The following is a 23754-nucleotide window of genomic DNA, read 5'->3' on the forward strand; positions in this document are numbered from 1 at the left end:
ATAGCATGAATTACTACTCGTTAAAAAAACATGAACTGCTAACTGAGCAACAACAGGGATGAATCTTACAGACTTCCCGAGCGAAAGAACAGACACAAAAGGGTATCTGCTCAATAATTCCCACTTATATGAAATTCTACGGCAGATAAAACTAATCTAGGTGAAAAAAATCTGAATTGTGATTTCCTGGAGCAGGAGTGGAGGGGGCTGATTCATGGAATGATGGAAATATTCGATATCTTGAATGTGGTGCCAGTTACAATGGCATATATAAATTCGTTAAAATTCATCCAACTTTAGACTTAATAGTTGTGCATCTTATTTTATATAAATTATATTTTAAAAAATTGATTTAGTTTTCAAAGAATGTTCCTGTCTCAAAGTAACAAAATAAGCACTTTAAAAAGTAAAAATGTTCCTTTTTCCTTGTCTGTAGAAAATGCCTTTCTCCACGATGATCTATACACAAACAGTCTTTGTTGACTTTTAAACTCTAATGTCCAAGTACTAAGCAGTAACAATAGTTACCATCTACTTAATGCCTAATATAAACTAGAGTCTCTGTCATATACTTACAAACATTTCATCCTCACAACAACCCTGAAAGACAGGTCTCATTATTTCTGTTTTTGGTTGAGAAACCGGAGTCTCAGAATAGTTAAGTAATTCGTCTAAGAATTCCATGTTAGTAAATAGTAGGGGTAACAGTTATCCAAGGATTGTCTGTTTCCATTACCATCTCCTTTACATCACTCGTCACCTTCCAGTTAACTTGTATGTCACACTTATCCCAAAGTCGTTTACCCATAGGCACTAGGTAAATAGTCATTGCTAATCTACTCACTTAACTGGCCTGGCCACAACCTCCTTGTCATGGAACTTTTAATGAGTCACTCGGTCTAATTTTTCCAATACTTAAAAGGAAGAAAAAAAAATCAAAGAAACAAATACTTACCTTCTTTCGACTTCACATGGCAAGAGTTTAATATGGTGTTTGTAACAGGATAGACCTGGGGTTCAAGATCCAGCTCTGCCAATTTTTAACTGAGCATATTGCTTAATCTCTCTAAGCTGCCATTTCTTATCCATAAAATGAAAATATTAATAACCACCTCACAGGGTTGTTGTGAGGATAAAGTGAGGTAATGCATTTAAGCACTTTGCATTGTGCCAGGAACATAGCAAATGACAAGAAAGAGAAATGATTATTATTAATGAGGGGACAGGTATTGTCCTGGTAGGGAGGGTGATGAAATTGCTTATTTTTCTTACTGTTGCATATTTCCTTATTATTTCCTTCCGCTACTAGGGATCTACTTAGCAATCTTGAAAAGGCCCTGTGTTTTCAACTCAATTGTTCGGGCATCGGAGACTCCTCAGCCACAGGTTGTTTTGAGATTGTATACATTCATTTCATATTTTCACTTAATATTGATTTAATAACTTCATTTAAGCAATTCATTCAATATTTTCCAATATGCCATTGTGTTATAGACCCTTGTTTAATAGTTTGCAGAAACTTATATATACCATTGAGATTAAAGTATAAAAGCTATGTCACTGGCAGAAAGCCTGTCTTGCTCCCACAAGTAGCCTAGAACAGTGGCTAAACCATCCAGTGCCATGATGTGGACTGTAGGAGACACAGTTCCCACAGACTTTATGAGCTTTCATTTTTCTCTTTTTATCTGCCACATTCTGGAAGAGATGACTGTGATCTATGAAACGGTTGAATGTAAGAAAAGAAAATAAATAGAAGCCAAAGAAACCCACATTTACAACAACGTGCTAACTATAAGTAACTGGGCCTACTTTAAAAGATTCTCATAGGGGCTGGCCTGGAGGCATAGTGGTTAAGCTCCTGTGCTCCGCTTCAGTGGCCCAGGGTTCACCAGTTCGGATCCTGGGCATGGACCTATACACAGCTCATGAAGTCAACCTATGGTGGCATCCCACATAGAAGAACTAGAAAGACTTAGAACTAGGATATACAACTATGTACTAGGACTTTGGGGAGGGAAAAAAAAAAAGGAGGAAGATTGGCAAAAGATGCTAGCTCAGGGCCAATCTTCTTCACCAAAAAAGAAAAAAAAAAAACCAAGAAGATTCTCATAGCTTTAAGAGCCATTATATAAACATTTTTGATTCTTTGCTTAAGGTACTACATAATCAAGAGGAAGTAAGATGGTAAAATGAATAGCATTCTAATAATAACAGAAAGAGAAACAACAATGATTCCCAAAGTTGACCTTAAGCATGACTAGGAAATAGGTTTTCACCTTCAAAGCCCCATCAAAATCTTCCTTCCACTCCTCCTTTACTCCAAACATGCATAGCGCCCTCAAATGTTCTGAGATCTATCATCTTACAGGAAAGCGGGGGAAAAACCCTCCATAAAACTTGCTTTAGATTATTAGTAATGTGTCGTCTTGCTCCTCCTGGGCATTAAATGAAGGCAGTGCACCTTGAGTTAAGTTAAAGCATAGGGATGACTAATGGTGGATTGCAATCATTGCATGTCACAAGTAGATGAAGGACACGCCTTAGTTAAGCATAAATGGTCTCCTGACCTCTATCTCACCATCTCAGAGGATCATACCCAGGTTATATTAAAGTAAATAACTTTTAGGATTCTGGGACAATGAAACTGAATCCAGCAAGAGCTGAGAAGCAGCAAATAAGGCAGGATGTGGACCAAGGAGCACACTTAATTGTATCAATTAAAAACAGAAATGACGCTAGTATACCCCACAGCATGAAGAACAGTTGCCCCTTTGTCATTGGAAAGTCCATCAGGCCCAATCAAACCACTTTGACTTCACTTGTAGGCAGTTTTGCCTACTGGCTGACCCCTTATTTTTGTGGTCAATATAGCCAAATTACTTTGAATTCTGATTCACTGAATTTCAAAGATCCACTATCCTATCATAACTTCACCTCATCTCATTTTTCCATTTTTCTATAGTGACAAACATTATTTACTTAATCTCATATGAATATGCATTAAAGACACTAGGATGAAATATTTTTCCATCCCCTAGGGTTAAATTCCACTTTTCCGTTCCTTAGGTAGCCCTAAGCGATGGGTAACCAAACAAGATATATTTAACATTCATTATTTCTGGAATTCTTCTACCCAATGTGTTGACAGGTTTTTTTCAGTTCCGTCTTGACACACAGACAAGTGTGTACCCACTGTCTACTTTTTATATTTGGGTGAGCACCTGGAAGTGGTATGTGGCAGAAGACAAGAATGAGAAGAAGGGAACACAAACACACTGTTAACTTTAAGACCAACTTACTCCCCTCCTCCATTTTACCCCAAGTAAAAAGATTTCTGGTTCTTGATTTCACTCTGCTACACTTTCTGAATCACTTAAAAAATATGCTCAGTGTCTTCATTGACCTCTCAGTTCATCCCTCTGAGCTGGATGTCACACATGCCTCTTTTCTCAATCATTTGCCCATTACCCATCTCCAACTTCCCACTTTGTTGATTTTATTCTCTGTGATGTTTTCAAACTATATGGCACCAAAGCATATATGAGCATTAGTCTTTACCAAAGAACCACATTCGTATGGGCTTCCTGAGCTTCAAACTAAAGAATTTCTGCTCAACCCAAAGCCCTTTGACTATGGCATTAGTGCTCTGGCTATGGTCATTCAGGGGCACTGCAATATGGTCTGGGGTTTCTGAATAAATCTACTTTCCATTTATACTAATTACCCCACATATATAAATACAGTTCACAAACATTGGAAACATAGCCTTATGACAACTTTCACTTCTTGGTCAATAGGCCAGACATTGTTGCAGTTTAAATTCTTGTTTTTTTTCTTTTTAGTTTGGCACCTGAGCTAACATCTGTTTCCAATCCTATTTTCTTTTCTTCTTCTTCTTCTCCCCAAAGCCCCCCAGTACATAATTGTATATTCCAGTTGTGAATGCCTCTGGTTGTGCTATGTCGGACACCGCCTTAGCGTGGCCTGATGAGTGGTGCCATGTCCGCACCAGGATCCCAACCCACAAAACCCTGGGCCGCCGAAGCGGAGCGCAGGAACTTAACACGGGGCTGGCCCCTACATTCTTGATATCAATAGCCTAGAACCAAAAAAAAAGAATGAGCATTATTCTCTCTCTTCCTCTTATGGTATCCACCGCAGAACTGTCTACAAAAAGAAAGTCTCAAGGTCAAAGTGGAATCTGCTCTGGATCTCACCAAAGCTAAAAAGCTAAAAGTATCTTGATGTAGCTGCAGTTATTGTTGTTGTTATTATTATTATCATTATTATTATTTCGGTGTTGAGCAGAAGGAACCATGGTTTCTCCAATTTCGTGAATAATAGTTTTGTCATTGAACAGAGAGCACAGTGTGTGGTTGGATTGTCTCCCGTAGGGCTCAAAAATACTCTCAATTGTCCCCAATGTGGTAGCCACATGTTTGTTTTCAGTTGGCTGAGTTTTAAGCCAGAGGAAATTTAGAGAAAGTGAAAGAGAGAGAAAACCAACTAAGCATCTCATCAGGATGTGTGACAAAGGGTGATGAGTTTTCCCACCTACAGTGATGTGTGCGTGTTTAAAAGAAAATAAATACTGCACACCATTACTGTTCTTGTTAGTTATTTATACTCTGATAAGACATTTTTCAGTCTGTTGGAACAAATTTGAAAACAATTGTGAATGTCATTCAGCTATAAATTTTGAAAATGAGTGAACCAGTTGACACTCATTGAGTGCTCATGTGTGCAAATCCCCACGATGGTGCACTCCACTTCAGAGCATGAATGTGTTCAAGAAATATTTTAAAACAAATAAGCATATGTTGCATTTCACTGATGAGAAATATGCAAAAAGGGAAAACAGCAGTGTGTAGACACTAACTCACACATAACACACACCCAATGTTTTACAGCCCAACTAACGGAGCTATTCAATTAAATACTAACAATCGTAATCAAACATTACAGTGAATGAATTGAAAGTAGCTGGAATTACTTGGATTTCACAAAAATCAGAAGTTTTAAAATTAGGAAAAACACTTTAGAAAGGATTTGGGTTAATCCTTGAAGCCTACAGATAACTAAGAGCCAGGGAACATAAATCAGCCACCCAGAGACACCCAGCTTTTTCATGCAAGCACTAGGATTGGAAACAAGGGTATTTTATCTGAGATCCAGCATAAACTTTCTCCCCTCCCATTAGGGTTTGCTCTGGTCTGCCGCTCCGACAGTCTGATCTCCACAGCAGAGGTCTTCCCTCAGCGACCCGCGGTGCAGCACTAACAGTTGTGGGCTTTCTCTTTTCATGGAGAGCCTTTTTCAGATGAGAGATAATTACACTCTCTCTCTTCCTGCTTCTCCTATAATTTGGCCTGTCCATCCAAATTATATACACCTGCTTCTTCTTTTTACTCAATCTTCTCTTAGTGGGTTTGGAGAAATTGAGTTGTCTAATTTTAAGTTCTGCAGCAAGTCTATAAAATGACAGCTAGAGATGCCTTTGACCTTCCTTCAGAGAGATGGCATTGTTGACCTGCCATCAGTGGGATTTGCACTTGAATGTTTATTTGCATCCTGTATGCAATAGGTTTGCCAATCCACGGGCGAGCTTCCATACCCCTTTGTGACCAAGGATGTTGTGTGGTCATAGGCAGAGCAAATCTAGGTTGACTCAAAAAGAGCCAAACACATCACCTTGGATTAAGAATCATGTGATCTGATTAGCTGAGAGAACCAGCCACCGCCCCCTCAGCCTCAGTCAGGGTTCTTAAGTGGCAAACAACAGAAATTGACTCTGACCACATTAAGCCACAAACGAATGCACTGGAGAAATGGAAGGAAAAGCTGAAGAATCAGGTCTTGGGAGGGACCGGCCTAAAACAGCTCAGGGGGAATCTGGGTAGCAAGAACTCATAGAAACTTTCTTCAGTAGTGAGATGAGTGGGCTCCAACATTTTTGACTCTTGTGTCCTTCTACTTGAGATTAAAATTCTAGGGAGCCAAGCTTGGATCTCATGACCACTGCTTGAAGTGGGGAAAAGTCTTATGAATGTTCAGTGAGTCCCACTACGCAATTGGGGAGGGGAAATTTCCCAAAGGAAAACCCAGTTGTTCTTACCAGAAAAAAAGGGGAAATGGATGCTGGGCAGTTAAATCAGCAGATGTCCACCACACATCCAAAATGTGGTGATTAAACACGGAAAGACAGAGATCAATAGTGATAGGTGAATATTGAAGTACATTGAGATAACAGCCCAATGATGAGACAAATAAAAGGTTATTAAAATCTGATTTTGACTTGTGATTTTAAATCACGCCATTTAGAAACGTTTTTCTTTGAAATGCTTCCAGCGCTGCACAAACCCTATGTGAATAACTGGTCCCTTAAGCATCTCTTTCCAGTGAGCATTACCATCTCCTACCCATACCCTATTACCCATTCTCCTGCGGCCACTCCTACTCCCTTCTCTTCAACAAAATCTGAACCCCAAGGCTGTTTCTTTAGCAACCCCTTTCTTTATACTGGAAAATCAAACACCACAGGATGCTTTACTGACTTTTCAACACTTAACAAATGGTGGTTTAAGTTTTTTAAAACCCAAAGTCAAACCTCCTTATCAGAAGTAGAAAGAGAAAAAAGTCAGATAAAGTGCTCATTTGAAGCTGCCTTCTGAGAGCTGTTTTAGGCAGATTTGCTCGAACTCCCTTTACAGAAACTTCCTGGTAGACACTGTCGAGATGAAACACCATTCTTCACTTCCACTCAAAGTACAAATCAGGCCGGCATTTTGAAAAAGAGACAGGTTTATTCATGGCTTCAGCGTTAACTGGTTTTGGTCCCTGTAAAATTTCACTTTTGGTTATTGAAATATTCACTGTAGGAAACAAATTTGTAACCCATTTCTCACATTACCTACACACAGAAAAACAAAATTTGATATCCTGGGGTTTATTTGCTGAGGGCGCTTCCCATAAATGCGAGTGAGTGTGCATTAGGAAATATGTCTGGTTAAATCCTTATGGATAAACGTTAGTCACAATCGTCCCTCCGCACCCCCTCCCCGACTCTCGCCCCCAGCACCCTCCCCACCTCCGGACTTCCCGCCTCTCCAGGGCTGGTGACCTAATAGCATTTTTGTTCGTGCATATTTTGGCGTCGCCCCATGGCCTGGCTGCCTTTGCCTGTCTGAGTCTTTTGAAATTCCTGCATGTTCGCCCCAGATTAAGCCGAGTGTGTCTCAGGATGTGTGTTCCGTTTTGTTCTTTCCCCTTAACGCTCCCTGTGCAACGTGTCTGGGGGGAGGAGGGCAGGACGGGGAGGGGAGGGGAGGGAGGAGCAGAGGCGAGGAGCTGTCCGCCTTGCACGTTTCCAATCGCATTACGTGAACAAATAGCGGAGGGGCGGCCGGGCCAGAACGGCTTGTGTAACTTTGCAAACGTGCCAGAAAGTTTAAAATCTCTCCTCCTTCCTTCACTCCAGACACTGCGCGCTCGCCGGGGCCGCCGCGCCGCTCCCCGTCGCCTTCCAGAAGGACTAGGAAAGAGGAGAGAGGCGAGTGCCACGTCCCAGCAGCCGCCCTTACTGGAGAAGGGTCTGCAGCCCACGCTTGGCACTACTTGGTGGGGACTGAGATACCCGCGTTCTGCCCACCTCCTGGGTTGAAGATTTCTCCCTCCCGCACGTGATTTGAGCCCCGTTTTCCTTTTTTCCGAGCTACGTCCTCCCTGAGTGGGGACAATCCGGCAAAGGGAGAGATGCGCTTCGCCTGGACCGCGCTCCTGCTTGGGCCGCTGCAGCTCTGCGCGCTCGTGCGCTGCGCCCCGCCAGCCGCCGGCCAGCAGGAGCCCCCTCGCGAGTCGCCGGCGGCTCCGGGCGCCTGGCGCCAGAGGATCCAGTGGGAGAACAACGGGCAGGTGTTCAGCCTGCTGAGCCTGGGCTCGCAGTACCAGCCGCAGCGCCGACGGGACCCGGGCGCCACCGCCCCGGGCGCTGCCAACGGCGCCGCCTCGCAGCCGCGCACGCCGTTCCTGGTCCTCCGCAGAAACCACACGGCGGGGGCGCGGGCGCGGACGGCCGGCTCGTCCGGAGCAGCCGCCGGCCGCCCCCGACCCGCCGCCCGCCACTGGTTCCAAGCTGGCTACTCGCCGTCCGGGGCCCGCGACGCCGAGGCTTCGCGCGCCGGTAACCAGACAGCGCCGGAAGACCGCCCGGCGCTCAGCAATCTGCGGCCGCCCAGCCACGTGGACGGCATGGTGGGCGACGACCCGTACAACCCCTACAAGTACTCCGACGACAACCCCTATTACAACTACTACGACACGTACGAAAGGCCCCGGCCTGGGAGCAGGTACCGGCCCGGATACGGCACTGGCTACTTCCAGTACGGTAAGCAATCCCAAGCCCCGCCGGAACACCCGCGAAGCCCTTCCCCAGCCCTGTGGTTCCCCGACGTGGCTGCTTGGGCGCGGCAGGCCTTAGTCCCCGCAGATCCGATCCCTCCCCCTGCGCCTGCAGAGGCAGCCCTGGAATCTGGTGCAAACCGCGCGCCTGGCCCCTCCTTCCTTTCCACTTTGCTTTGCAGCCCCGCTCTCCTGCTACCCGCAGCCTGACATCTTAGTCCTGTTGGGCGAAGGGTGAGGAGTAAGGGACACGGAGGGACCTGGAGCCAGGGTGGGAGGCTCTGGGTTGTCTCACTGCTACACTCATCGCCTGCTGATGTTTAGGTCTTCCGGACCTGGTGGCTGACCCCTACTACATCCAGGCATCCACCTACGTGCAGAAGATGCCCATGTACAACCTGAGATGCGCTGCGGAGGAAAACTGCTTGGCCAGGTACCGGCTGGGATCTTGGCGGACTGGCTCCTTCGTCTTGGTTCCGGGGGCTGCTCCGGTGCTTGGTTCTGACCACTCTTGTCCCTTGCAGATAAGAGTTGGGAAGTGGGACAAGAGCTGGGAAGTGGAACCTGATCTCCTGGGCATGCTGACCTGGATGGAGAGTTAAAATTTTGAAGATTTCTTTGGGTTCTGCCTTTCAAATGTTGGCACACATCAGGGAGATGAAGCAAAACCTTACCCTGGAGAGTGGGGGTCTCGTATTCTTTTTCCAAGATGCTTAAACTTTGGAGCTGTTTTCAATAACTTTCGATTAAACAACTGTACAATAACGTGGAAAAAACTAGTAGTGGAAGAACCCTTAAAACCCTTAAAAGACCGGCGCCTAATTTGCCAGTGTGGCACCCCTCACTGGCAAAGCCTATTTTCTTCTTTTGTTTGAAGCCACAATTAACTTGTTGTTTTGGTCTTACTTCAGCCAGGATAAGAGCATGAGCAAGAGCTTTGTTTTTGCATCAGTCCTAAAATAAAATCGCAGCAATTTTAGGAATGGAATTCTCTGAGTTTGCCGCTGGGAAACCAGCAGAGGGAGCAAACGATGTTTTGATAGGTCTCATAAAATTTTTTAAAGTGTAAAATAAGGTCATTGATAGTATTTGAATATATATTCACACAAAATATATTAGAAGGAACAAAGTAGTGTTTATTTGTATATTTCTTCCACTTTGACCCTTTGTAACTGTCAGGCTAAAGGAAGAGAAGAAATCCAAGCTCATCATTTTCGTTCTTGAGTCTTGCATCACTCACACCATTGCACTCCCTATGCTGTTATTACAGTAATGCCTTTGTTTTGAAGACAGTGAAGTTACAAAATTATTGATCTAAGCTGGATGTACCCTTAGAGTTATTTCCCTACTTTACACTTTGGTTAACTGTTTAAGAAGAAATATATTGTTAAATTCAAAGTCCTTAATAAGTCAATATGGATGATTTTTTTAAAATTTGGGATAATTTTCACCTCAGTTACACTCTTTTGTATGGTAAGTCTTGAACTGATTATAACTACAAAGTTTACTTATCACGTGTAAATTTTTAATGCTAATTTTATTATGTTTTTTCACTTTTAAACTGTGGATTCTCATAATTGTCATTCATTCACTCATCAACAAATATTCACTGAGTTCTGACTACTTGCCAGGCACTGTTCTAGGATCTGGGGTTTCAGCAAGAAACAAAATAAGCAAAATATCCTGGTCTCTTGGAACTGATAGTCTAGTTGGGATTTTGCTGGTAGTTTTGTCTTTAGTTAATACTCCGTGAAAATCACAATGTTTCTTTTTTCAAAATCACAGCTCAGCATACAGGTCAGATGTCAGAGATTATGATCACAGGGTGCTGCTAAGATTTCCCCAAAGAGTGAAAAACCAAGGGACATCAGATTTCTTACCAAGCCGACCAAGATATTCCTGGGAATGGCACAGTTGTCACCAGTAAGTGGATGGGACTCCTGGGTACTTTTGAGTTGCTTTCTCATCTTTCGGGTGATTCTTGATATAACAAATCCAGGTCGCAATCCTTACACAATGGGAGAAAATTGCTGTTATTTACATTTAGAATTTATCTCTATGTAATTTGACATAATCAAGGGAGTCTGTCTTTAAGATAATACATCAACTACCAGATCCAGTTATCTTTTAAATTAGAAACTCGAAGTCTAGCTTCTTAAAGCTGTTGCTAGGATGTAGCAGTTGGCTTCACTAGAATTTTACTCCAATATACTACAGGTAAGATTTCTAAAAACGCCTATTGCAGCCAAGTTCATCTACAGTTAGTTAGCATTTAATAGGGTTTGATAAAGACCACAAGTTGTTATCAAAAGGATTCAGATACCATTGTCAAAGAAAGATGTAGAGGTTGTACTCCATGAGCTGAGCAGGACTTGCCTTCATCTTTTAAAAGACCTGTATCAAACCCAGGGTAGTTGCCTGTTCTGTCTTAAATTTAAAGACTTTCACATAAGGTAATTCTATAATTTGCCTTGGTGACTTGCCCAAGAGTTTATTGCTGAGAAATCCTGATGTGTGCCCTTAAACTTTCTGCCATTTGAGCCATTTCTTCTCATTCCTTCCTTATGTGAGAAGATGAACAGCTCAGCACCTTCTCTTTAATGAATGAGAATAATAGATATGAGCACCTAATTTGCTGACAAAATAGAATTATTTTATTTCTAAATAAAAGTTTATACCAGTTAAATTACAGTGGTGGAGAAAGCATGCCATTTTTCTCTTTTGCATTTCAGTAATGATTTTAAAACTGTGAGAACTCAATTTTTTAAAAGCTCACAGAAACCTCCCAGGAATCATGTGCTCTTCTCTTTTGGAATGAAACATCAGTAGTGGCAGCCAAAAGAAATATACTAGAGAACATATGGCAAGTTTTGCTTAAACACAGATAATTTATTGTCTATTTCTATTTAATATTCAAAGATAAAACAGGATGTAATAGAAAAGCAAAATCCTCAAAATAAGTCTTTTTTTCCTAGCAGCAAAGTTAAAAGCTTACCGTTCTGATAGATTGCAGTCCCTGGAAGAAAAACCTAGTATGAATTTGGCTTTAAGAAGATGAACTGATCTCAATTTTAATGTGAAAACAAATGTGTCAGGCCGTTGGGGAAGTTGTCTAAAATCCTCATTGCTTTCTCTGCGTGTTACTGACCTCTGTCTCTGTGTTGTGTGGGACGTTAGACATTACCACAGCATGGATGAATTCAGCCACTATGACCTGCTTGATGCCGGCACCCAGAGGAGAGTGGCTGAAGGCCACAAAGCAAGTTTCTGTCTTGAGGACACATCCTGTGACTATGGCTACCACAGGCGATTTGCGTGTACTGCGCACACGCAGGTAGGTGGGCACTCTGAGGTCAGGAAACTGCAGGCTTCAAAGAGAAAACAAAATGGTCTTCTATCTTCTTCCCTCCTGCCTGTCTTTTATAAGGGGGTCATCTAGTCAAGATGGAAAATAATTGGGAAAAGGAAAATGATGGCTTGATGATCCAAATTACTTTTAAGTATTTCATCCTCACAGAAGGTCAATGTGCATACTCTTTATGCTCCACAATGAAAAGCAGCAGTTTACTCTGTGAAAAAATCTGAATGGTTTCCAATATCTGCACTCATTCTGTATTCTAACTGGCTTGGTAAGTAACTATAGAAAAGATATCTCTGTTTTCTCACCTGCAAAACCATTGCTCCCTCCATCTAATCTATTAAGCTAAAAAAAGAATGGTGATTGGGCTTAGCAAAAGGAGAGAAAATAAGTTTCTTCAAAAGCATTTTAAGAAAACTGTCTCTTTTAATCATGCAAATAAGAGCAGAAGGACACAATTTCTTTCTCCACGCATATATATTTAAATCTACAGTATAATTGATGTCAGATGTCCTTTGGATGGATTTTTAAAAATAGTGCTGAACTAAGCAGTTTGTATGTCTTATAAAGGGAAAATGTGTGTCAGTTAAAAGCTATGCCAGTATTTCCATAAGAAACCCTAATTTGTAAAAGGACATTATAATTTTACTCCAGCCGAAATCTTGGCTACCAGTAGTGAAATGTACATAACTCAGGGCACAAAGGGATCAGCAGCTGGCATCTTGGGAAGCAAATTCCAGGGCTGTGGCAGGAAGCTTTTGGTGACCTAAATGTTAGCATTGCTTCTTTCTCTGAGCTTGGAACAGCACAGCAATTGGAGGCAGAAAAGGCTCAATTCCATGTGCCCTGGGGCAGCACTTATTCTTTAAGAAAACAAGATGTAACCTCCCCACACGTTGCACATATGTGCACACAACAAGTCCCTTTTCACTCAGTGATCTGCAAGTCCCACAGCACCTGCCCGCGCCGGGCACCTGGAGTGTATTCTGTTCATTTAGAGAAAGAGGCACGCTGGACAGCTCACTGCCAAAATACCTGAATCTGGGACTGCAGGTATTTATAGCGCTTCTGGTCCCCCGATTCCTTGGGGTAACCCCACTTCATTTTATATGGTAGCTTTCTTGTTTATCATCCTCATTTATCTCCTCTTTAAGCATTATTCATCAGGTCTTGCATTACAAGTGATTTATGTATTTGTGTTTTTCACTACACTGGTGGTTTTTGAACGTGGACTTCATTTAAAGGAAGAAAAATTCTCACAAAGCCCCACCGTTGACTTAGATGAGTTGTGTTACAATGTGGTTTAAATGCATCCAAACACAAAACTAGATATAGCTTCCTTGTATTTATACTTTCATGTAACTCTTAAGTTCTTAAATAACAAATTTACATATTAAATATGTATGAAACTAGAAACCGTCACAGTAACCTCATTAATTTAATGTAAGAAACAGTTGTGTTTTGCTAACCTCAAATAGCTAATTTAGACAGCCTTGGTTAAGGTTCTACATTTAATCTGTTTATCTGTTTTTAAAGTTTGACGTTGAATACATGCAATGCCTGTTTACTTAATGGCCTTAAAAACTGCTGTTTTTTGTTTGCTAGTTCAAATTATCAAAGCTCATACATAACTTAAATTCTGCCTTCTGAGTAATCCTAGAATGCCAGTTTCAGCATTCTTTAAAGCTCTTTTGTTCACTTGAAGGTAAGATAAGCATTGCAGCATTATTTAAACCAGTCTCAAGTAAGATTAAGTATCTAATGCAATGAATCCCTTACACTGCCATGGCATTGGTAGTAGTAGTTAGTAGTTAGTAGTAGTAGTTAATAGTAGTAGTAGCAGTACAACAGCAATAGCTGACACTCATTGAGTATCTATTATGTGCCAGAACCAGAATTGTGTGCAGGAATCAGAAGCCAAAAATTCCGTATTATGTATTTATTACTCAACATACTGTTAATGAACGGTTGCAAGTTGGCATGGATCAAGGTGGGAATATGGTCCTCACTGCTGTGGCCCAGGTACTTTTGAGTGTGGCCTAGGTATGCTGTGGGAGAGCACAGTTCTCCCCTGTTCTTCCCAAATCGGGCTGTAGCCAAACCAACACTGGGGGGACGTACTTAGAGATTTTACCATCTCTTTGGTGACAAGGTAATCTTCAGCACTGAGGTGATTTTGGGTGCTGAAATTAAGTGGCAGTATAGAGTGAAAATGATGCTAGCATATGCTTTTTAATTTACTTTAGATTAGTATTAGAAGGAAAATACAACAGTTAAAACTTCTCATGAAGAACTAATGGAATCAAGAACATACCTATGGACTCCAATTTGAGCAAATTTCTCCAGACTATTACTTTCTGGAGAGCAAGGACCATATCTTGTTGGTAGTTTTCTCCTCCCCAACCATAGAAGGCACTTGTTTACTTATTGAAGTGAGTATCTTAGCAAGTGGAGTGATGTGGCCTTCATTCATTGAGGCTTACATTCATCACTTTAATTCAACAAAATATTTCAGTGACAATGTGAGAGAGCGTAGTGTGGTGGTTAAGAACAAGGACCTTGAACCCTGAATGCCTAAACTCAAAACTGGCTCAGCCATTTACTAACTGTATATCCTTGGGTGAGTTATTTGACCTTATGGTGCCTCAGTTTCCTCATCTGTAAATTGGGGATAATAATAGCACCTGCCTCATGTAGTTGTGAAAATTGAATTTATATATGTAACATGTTTAAAATTGTAACTGGTACATAATACATACTTCATAAATGTTATCTATTCCAAAATGCAGCACAGACTCCACTCTTAGGGAGTTTACCATCTCTAGTTAGATATATTTTTATACTGTATGGTTATAATACAGAGAAGAAAAGGATACACACTATAAGATCTATACGCACAAAAAAAGAATCACGGGCATTTGGAATACAGGAAGGTAACTTCCAAGAAGAGAAATTGGGGAGGTTACACTAAGAAGAGGACATTTGAGCTCCGTTGACTATCACATGGCCTTTATTCCTGACCTTGGTGATATTCTAAAATTTTGATGGAGGCCTATTTTGTCAGTTAAGATTGTATTTATCACTGGTTATTTATAACACTTTTAAGAAGCTAGATGTACTACTACTTATATTAGTCCTGTATTTTTTTTAGCTGGAGGTGCTTTAAGGCTGAGTAATATATACTTCTCAAAGGAGATGCAATATAAGTATAGTTTTATGTCAAACTCTTGTAAGTACTTAACATTTAATTTGCAAATAATATGCATATTCTTTAGCCTACTCTAACCATATACCATCTTTAAAAATTTTTTATTTTATTTATTTTAGGGGTTGAGTCCTGGCTGCTATGATACCTATAATGCAGACATAGACTGCCAATGGATCGATATTACAGATGTAAAACCTGGAAACTACATTCTAAAGGTAGAGACCTTTGAAAATACATACCTGTAATTTGTTTCAATTGCAACTGCATGGCCCTCCTCCTCTGGAGTCAAACGTTAAATGATAATGGTCCTTCGAGCGATTATACATCTTCTAGAACTATTTCTAAACCAACATAGATATATGAGAAAAATTCTTATTTTAAAGAACTTCAGGGAAAAATATACAGCCTTCTTCTGTAACTTCCCCAGAGTTTAACAACTTGCCTGACTTAAACCCCCTCCCTGCTTGATTTAGTTGAAGCGTGTCCCTGTTCCAGCCCCCTGGAAATAGGAAGAAATTAACCAGTAAACACTGCTGATGAAATCTGAAACACAGATGCCGTTTGTGTTACCTAGGTCAGTGTGAATCCCAGCTACCTGGTGCCCGAATCGGATTATACCAACAATGTTGTGCGCTGTGACATTCGCTACACAGGACATCATGCGTATGCCTCGGGTTGCACAATTTCACCGTGAGTTCTATTTGCCTAGTTAAGCAATTCTCTTCACAAAGCGTTTTAGTTTATCCATGACTTCAGCTTCCTTGTAAAATAGACTGAAGGTAGAAAGTGGTAGACAATCTGCATTATCACATAATTAGAGCTGATCTTTTTTTTTTGATAATGCTAGAGAAGAGGGGATGTACACAGGTTTTTATCATCCTAAAGCTTAGTTTTCAGGACAAGACATACACACAGAACACATCGTTTACCCAAAAAACCTATGTGGAGGCTGAATATGTAAAATATGCAATATGCAGGATGGGTGACCTTGTGGGAGCCCAAACAGTTGGGCTTCCTGCCTCTTCCCCATAGTCCATGAAGGAGCTCTGAAGAAATTCCAGGAGCTCTTCAAAGTACGTTTTGAAAATCGCTGCCTTAAGTTTGCAATTGAAGAGGTTAGACCGTCTGTTCTGTAGAAATCAAGATTTCACATATTTGAGTTCTAGAACCACAAGTACTAAGGAAATACATTGCAAAAGTAAGAGTGTGTCGAGTTTCCTTCATAATATTCCTGGTCCTGACACCCTTCTTTGAATAAAATCTTGGAAAGAATCCTAGCACAGGGGCTGGCCCCGTGGCCCAGTGATTAAGTTCGCACGTTCCGCTTTGGCGGCCCAGGGTTTTGCCGGTTAGGATCCTGGGCGTGGACATGGCACCTCTCATCAGGCCATGTTGAGGCGATGTCCCACATACCACAGCTAGAAGGACCCACAACTAGAATATACCACTATGTACTGGGGGAATTTGGGGAGAAAAAGCAAAAAAAAAAAAAAAAATGTTAAAAAAAAAAAGAATCCTAGCACATAAATATTAACAGGAGTGGTGCTTTGATGAAAATAATTAAAGAAAGTTGGGTAGTTTTGCCTGCTTGTCTCTCTGTCCCACCCCAACCCCTTAAACACTGCCTGCTCTAGAGTTGCTGGGTTATAGATCCTAACTACATATGCCACCTGTGTGTGATACCATCCCAACAATGAGAACACTGTTAGAGTGATACTGAACATGCATCAGCTTCGCTTTGACGTGGGAGAGGCACCAGTACCTCAGGGTCGTGCAGAAAGGTGCAACAGAGCTACACTGGAAACTTAGAATTAATAAAATTTTCTCTCTAATAGACAAACCAGGACAATGTTTGGCTGCACATGAACCTGTAGTTTGTGGCTTTCCCAAGTCCACCTAAACCTGGTTTTGCCCTACACCTGGCCAGGGGAAGGTGGGGCTTAAAGCAGCCCATGCTCCATTTCAGAGCCAGGTACTGTGGCTTGGGCTGCAGTCACCTGGATGATAAGTCTTTTCCTTATTCCTATAAGGGAGCAAAGCCTGTGCTTTGGAAGTATCATACAGGATTAGAGATAGATGTGGCCTATGACAGCAAAGGGACAGCGCTGAAAAAAGCCAATCAGATATATTCTTCTGAACATGCCCCCAGTACAGAAACCCTGGCTGAGTTTATGGCCCATATTGTGTGGAGTTGATCATAGTATAACTGAAAATCCACAGAACATCAGTGTAATTTCAGCTAAAATAAACTAAAATAATTTAAAATACCTGGATTAATTTCTCTTAATTTTTTATACTTCCTTAGTTTATTCATTCATTCTCTATTTATTCATTGTCACTCTCACTTTTGCACTATGTATTTTTTGAGGTCCTAAACTAGATATTGGAAAGTGATGCAAAGATAAATATGATTCCTGACCCTTTACTGCTCCTTTGTAGGGAATGGCTTTAATGTTCCTCTCCTGCTCCACATCAGCATGCCTGGGATCTAGTCTCTTGTCCACCACTGTATACCCATTGTCAGGTACAAGTCTGCCACCACGTAGCCTCTTATTCAACGTTTAATAGATAAATGACTCTCTCTTTCAAGGAGTTTAGAATTTGGAGGGTGAGAAAGATACATTCATAATTGTAATAGAGATACAATATGAAAATTCCATGAGGGTCAAATAAAATGCAGTGGAAACCGAAGGGCTTCTGTCAGAATAAGCTAGGTGACTCCCAGGTACAACTGCTGACCTCCCAGTAGGAACAGGTCTGGCGAGGTGACTCTGTTGTTGCATAGACTGTGTCTTGCTTTTCGTCAGTAGAATCCATTGAATTGGATATGGCCAGATATTTAAAACAAATAAAAATTGGTATATTGCTCCAGCATAGAGTTGTTCTTTTTTAAAACTAGCTCTCACTGACTGTAACTAAATTGCAAGAATGGTTGAGGTAAAATTTTAGTAAGCAGTATTGATCAGATGAAAACATGAAAAAGTGAAATGACCCATAGTTAGTGATCTGTAATAAAATAACAAGATCATAGGGTCAGCCTGGTGGCACAGTGGTTAAGTTCGAACGTTCTTCTTCGGTGGCCCCGGGTTCACTGGTTTGGATCCCAGGTGCGGACCTACGCACCATTTGTCAAGCCATACTGTGGCAGGTGTGCCACATGTGAAATGGAGGAAGATGGGCACGGATGTTAGCTCAGGGCCAGTCTTCCTCAGCAAGAAGAGGAGGATTGGCGGTGGATGTTAGCTCAGGGCTTGTCTTCCTCAGAAAAAAAAAAGAAAAGAAATCAGTGAAGATCACACTTATCCATGAGTGGGAAATAATGGGAGAAGTGCAGAAGCCTTGACTTGAGAAAGAAATCCTTACGTTCGGGAGAGTGATGCTTGACTCATGTTTTGACTTTCACTTCTGGCCTCCCTTGCTGGGATCAGAGTTCAAAGGAAGGAGAGATTTCCTCTATCTGAGATTCAGGAGTGGCTTTAGGAGAGTGTTTGAATCGGGCCTTGAAGAGTGAGGAGGCGTGCACTGGGGAGCATTAAGGAAGGGCATGCCAGGAGAAGTCAATGTCACCGGCAACTACATGGCAGGAAGTTGCAGGGGATGTTTGGAAAAGCAAGTCTTCTAGTTTGGCTGAGGCATAAGTTTCACAGAGTTAAGAGTTGGGTAAAAAGCATGGAAAAGTAAGTTGGGACCAGATCAAAGAGCACTGAAGAGCAAGCTAAAAAGTTTGAACTTCTTTCTGGAAGCCATGGGGGTCTTTGAAGTTTCTTGAGCAGGAAGTGAACTTGCCTAAAGCCACGTGGTCAGTCTGGTGGCTCTGTAAGCGCAGTGTGTGTGATTCCCTTGGTAATGTTATTGTACCCTTTTAACTCTTAAAGACGTATCTCTCAGTTCACTGATTGTTTTTCACGCTAATCAAATATTTGAGAGTATTCCATTGGTGTGTAAAAACCACCCAGTAAGAAAGTGTGTGCCTTTGATGTATCCTCTCTTGCCCATTTCCCCAACTGTGAACAAAACCTATGAGTGAGGCGACTCTGTGGCCCAGTTCAGTTCGAAGATGCGATAATTAAGTTCTCTTCTCACAGAAATTACTACTTGGAAATTGCTGGCTTATGATTTGGACTAAATGGTTCTTATCTCCTTTATGTGGGGACCTATGATCACAATATAAATACAATATTCGGTTTATTGGCTTTGTCCCAGTCTATTAATGCATCATTCTACATCCAAAGTCATGCTGGAAAAGAAGTACTGCAGGATGGTGCAGAGGCCATGAGCCTGCTTCTTGGTGGACATGCCATACTTGCTCCATGGAGTCAACTCACCTGGGTGAAGCTGCTGGTCCTTATGAGGGCTGCTTAACTCTATTGTTTCAGAGTGTCTTTCTTTGAACTCTAAGCATCAAGTTTGTAGGCATCAGACATGCACTTTCTGCTACTGACATAATCACTTTCTTTAAATCAATATTAAAATAATGTATTAATGGATAATTTCCTAAGGTGACTGTTGCTTAGGTGGAGGGAAATTGCTACATACATTTTATAAAAGGTTGACTTTAAACTTGTCTACTGTACTCATTCATAATACTATCAGGTTGATAACTTGTCTTATTTTGTTTTCTTAATCTAGGTATTAGAAAGCAAGCCAAAACTCCCAATGGATAAATCAGTGCCTGGTGTTCTGAAGTGGGAAAAAAATAGATTAACTTCAGTAGGATTTATGTGTTTTGAAAGAGAGAAAAGAAAACAACAAAGGAATTTTTGTTTGGACTGTTTTATAACAAAGCACATAACTGGATTTTGGACATTTAAATCGGCATTATTTGGGAAATCTTTAAGAGTATTATTCACATTACTTTGTGAATTAACACGTTTCAATTCTGTAGTTGTACACTTGGCTCTTTCAAAGAAATCCATATTTCTTATGCTTCTTTTTAAATTGTAGTGCAAAAGGGAAAATAATATTTCAATGAATGAGCCAAAATTACTTTGAACTGAGAATTTTCTAAAGTGCTGAAACTTCAGTGAACCGTAATAATAATTGGTTTATATATGTCCTAGCATAGATTAATTTTGAAATGAGGCTCCTACTGTTTAAATAGATATGGACACACTTGGTGCTGAGGAAGGAACAAACACATTACCATTGGTGTCAAGAAATAGTACTATATAGCAGAGAAATGGCAATATATGTATTCAGATAGTTACATCCCTATATAAAATTTATGTTTACATTTTCAAATTATTAGATAAACTCCTTTCTTTCTGTCAAGTGTACAATTTCACTCTGACTTAAGTCACCTTTTGTTTTGGAATGAATTAAGTAATTGAGCTGCCCAACTCCTGTCTGACATTTGTTGATGCTCCTCTCTACTCTTTAGTTTTCCTACGGGCAGAGACCTTTTAAGTGGCGTTCTTAAAATTACCATTCTGGGGACTGGTATATATAGGACAACTGTGCCAATTCTGATGATGTCATTCATCAGGAAGTCATTCTGATGATAGATGTGACACATCCGGAGATAATATGCATTTAATTATATTGAACTAGTAGCCAAAAGAATTTCCCTGCTGACATACAAATCATACAAACAAGTCCCCCAAACCACAACTGTCTCTCAAATACTTAAAAAAATTAACGAAAAACATCTTGGGATTTTCAACTTTTCACATTTTTTAATGTTCAGCTTTAAAAAGAAGAATGCTAAAAAATGTTATATTATCCAGAATAAATGACATAATATGTGTGGATACAGGACTGTTATCCTAGGTCATCCAGGAATCAGTCATAACGTGTTTTTTGTGTGTGTTTTCCCGAAATATAATCCAAATTAGCAAAGCACATAGCATTACATACTTGAGGGGTTGGCAAATAAGGGAAAAAAATACTTTCTGCAAAACCAAGGACTGTGCTGCGTAATGAGACAGCTGTGATTTCATTTTAAACTGTGAAACCATGTGCCACACCAGAATTTGGAGAATTTCTCTTTTTCCTAGATTCAAAAGGTACAGAAAGAAATCAAATTACACTTTTAAGTTAGTGGTGCTTAAGCAGAAGTTTTCCTGCATTATCCAGTACTAAAATCTCAAGCAAGGTGTTTCCAGTGCCAGGACATGTTAGGTAGAATTTTAAAGTGAGCTGGCATCCCCGTATTTTATGTCGTAGAGTTGTAAAGTCAACACCAACTACTAATAATCGTTCTGCACTCACTAGTGCCTAGCACAGCAAGAAGGCCTAGAGATGGACGGTCATCAAGGGGTGGAGAGAGCGGGCCACGTGATCCTCATCTGCCAGGGCACACACTTACCAATAGAGAATACAGAGGGCTTGATAGAGACCCAGAACTTTCATTGAGCTAATCTGAGCTCTGGAAAAGCTTCTTTGATGTACCTCTTTGCCTTAAATTGCTTTTTAGTTTTAAGATAGTAGAATGATCCTTTCAAATTGTAATCTTAGATTTCTAATAGAGATATTTTAATATACTTGCTTTTTTAAAAAAAACAAAAACTACTGTCAGTATTAATACTGAGCCAGACTGGCGTCTACAGATTTAAGATCTATCATTTCATTAAGATTCTTACCCCCGTAATTAAAAGCTAGCCAATATCATGGCCCTTGGATACATATGAGAAGACATATTTACTATCATTCAATGGGTCTTCCATCTGTCTGTCCATTCATCATCATCATGTGGCCTAGTATATGCCAGGCACACACGTGCTAGGCATTGGGATATAAAACAGACTGTCCCTAACCTCAATAAGTATTAAAAATATCATTATTACCATTAGACTCATCTTATTTCATTTTTAACAACTATAAGTACATCTAAAAAATTTCTATTTTAAGCACTATTGTTTTTCATGACCATGTTTTATTTTAAAAAATAAGTTAAAAATGAATAGTTATATGCATGTATGTGTTACTAATAATTAAAACTATGTTTCTAACCCCTGAAATGTGTGCGTTTTAAATATAACACATACTATTTGATTGATTTTGAAAAAAAAAGGCATTTCAGTTAGGAGGCTAAAGACGCCCACTTATCCGTTATATAAACATTCCTTCCCCGCCCCCCCAAACACTCCCAAATGACTTACAAGTATTGATTTTACACTCAATATTTTTGAACCTCAAGGGATCTCTTCTCTGAAGAACGAACAGAACTCACAGATAATGATTAGCTGATAAAAGTTGTCCATTAATAAAATAAAAAAATATAATCCTGTCTTACCAAACTCCAAATAAAAAAATTTAAAACAGGAAGTAGAAATGCTGCAAAGAATGTTCAGTACTGAAAAGAGATTGGCTTTTAAACTAACAAAGACTGTGAAAAAATGGGCTTAACAGGAAAATAATTTAGTGAGTGTTCCACATGCCATATTAGTGGCCTCATAATTATTCAGACTATAGTCTGGGTTAAAGACATCTTGACCTTTGGGACTGGGATTCAGTCTCCCAACAGTACCATAACATATGAATCCACAATTTGCTTATGTCCAGGAACTCTTTAAGTTTTTACATAATAATTTTATTCACAATCTGTCATCTAATTATTCACTAGGCATTATTTATAATAAAAATTTTTTTCTCCTTGAAACCTCATAGTATAATCACACTCATAAATAGTCCCAATATACAGATTCTAGAGGAAATGCAGTCCACTAAAATTATTGTGGCTGAGAATTCGTCTTTAGCAAATTGTGTGAAAATATTGAATTCTGGTCAGAAAATATTTTTAAAAAAATAACTTGTTTTGACACTAACAGTATAGCAACTAGTAAGCAAAAATTACCCTTTTTCTATATTTTTTATGTTTAGAATTCATATTCACAATCAATATATTTAATCAACAGCTATATTTCATTCCAAGCCATCAAAAGTCCTGAGCCACTTTTGAACACTTAACGCATTTCATTTATCCTTCAAGCCAAAATGGTGCTGAATTATATCAACTTGAATGTAAAATGTGTTGTTTTAGCTCACAGGATATAAACATTTAATTACTATATAACTGCTTGCTATGAACTAAGTGACTTGTGATTTGGTATTGTTTTTAATGAAGTTTTAGTTTCTTCCAAATATTTCAGGAATCCTATTTGTAAAACATTTATAGCTTTTTTGAAGAGCTCTTATTTTAAATGCCCAGACACTGGCTTATGTTCTTCTTTACACTCTCACATTCTTTTATTATACGCCTATAGTATTATTGCAAGATTATGTAAAAATGCCTTGAATAAATGATTTCAAGTGTCTGTAGTGGTCATTTGTTGTTACATATAAATAAATGATATGAATTTCATTTTAGGTTAAAATCTTAAAGCCATGTGTATGATGAGTGGTTTTGCTTAATTGCCTTTTGTATTAACAAATTGTTTAATAAGCTCACATGACTTGAAATCTGTCTGAGGGATAAAAATTTAGCAGATGTTTTAAAAAGAAACTATCATACATGAATGGATCTTAACTTTTGTCACCATTACCAGCCACCTCTAAGGATGCAGAGCAGCCATTGTGAGAACAACCACTCTTTTTTGATTAGGGTTTGAAAGAAATGTACATGATCATATATACACTCAGGGGACACATCCAATTCAAGCTGCAAATTATCCATATAAAGAGAAATATTGCCATCATAGTAGTCCTTATTTAAACATATACCAGATTAGCCTGGAAGCTGGTAACCTGAGAGGACAGACAGGCCCCAAAGTGTGGGCATGTGTTTTGGGGGGATAATTAACCCATAAAAATAATTGATCTTTAAGGAGCTCTCTCAGGTAAAACCGAT

General features: G+C 40.1%; 1 protein-coding gene across 2 annotated transcripts; it reads left to right on the forward strand.

Annotated features, from left to right (window-relative positions):
• The first annotated feature begins 7399 nt into the window (after window positions 1–7399).
• LOX (lysyl oxidase) lies at window positions 7400–23221 on the forward strand. 2 transcript variants are annotated; one of them, XM_046667130.1, is made up of 7 exons: window positions 7402–8386; window positions 8725–8833; window positions 10186–10323; window positions 11578–11734; window positions 15086–15181; window positions 15541–15656; window positions 19596–23221. In XM_046667130.1, exons 1-7 carry the CDS (start codon window positions 7756–7758, stop codon window positions 19600–19602), a joined length of 1254 nt encoding a protein of 417 aa, XP_046523086.1. In that variant the 5' UTR covers window positions 7402–7755; the 3' UTR covers window positions 19603–23221. The 2 variants fall into 2 exon arrangements, with proteins under 2 accessions (XP_046523087.1, XP_046523086.1); XM_046667131.1 differs by lacking the exon at window positions 19596–23221 and having other exon boundaries at window positions 7400–8386; window positions 15541–15660.
• Window positions 23222–23754: the final 533 nt, after the last annotated feature.

This window comes from Equus quagga, chromosome 7, assembly GCF_021613505.1.
Source record: "Equus quagga isolate Etosha38 chromosome 7, UCLA_HA_Equagga_1.0, whole genome shotgun sequence".
Classification (NCBI taxonomy): Eukaryota; Metazoa; Chordata; class Mammalia; order Perissodactyla; family Equidae; genus Equus; species Equus quagga.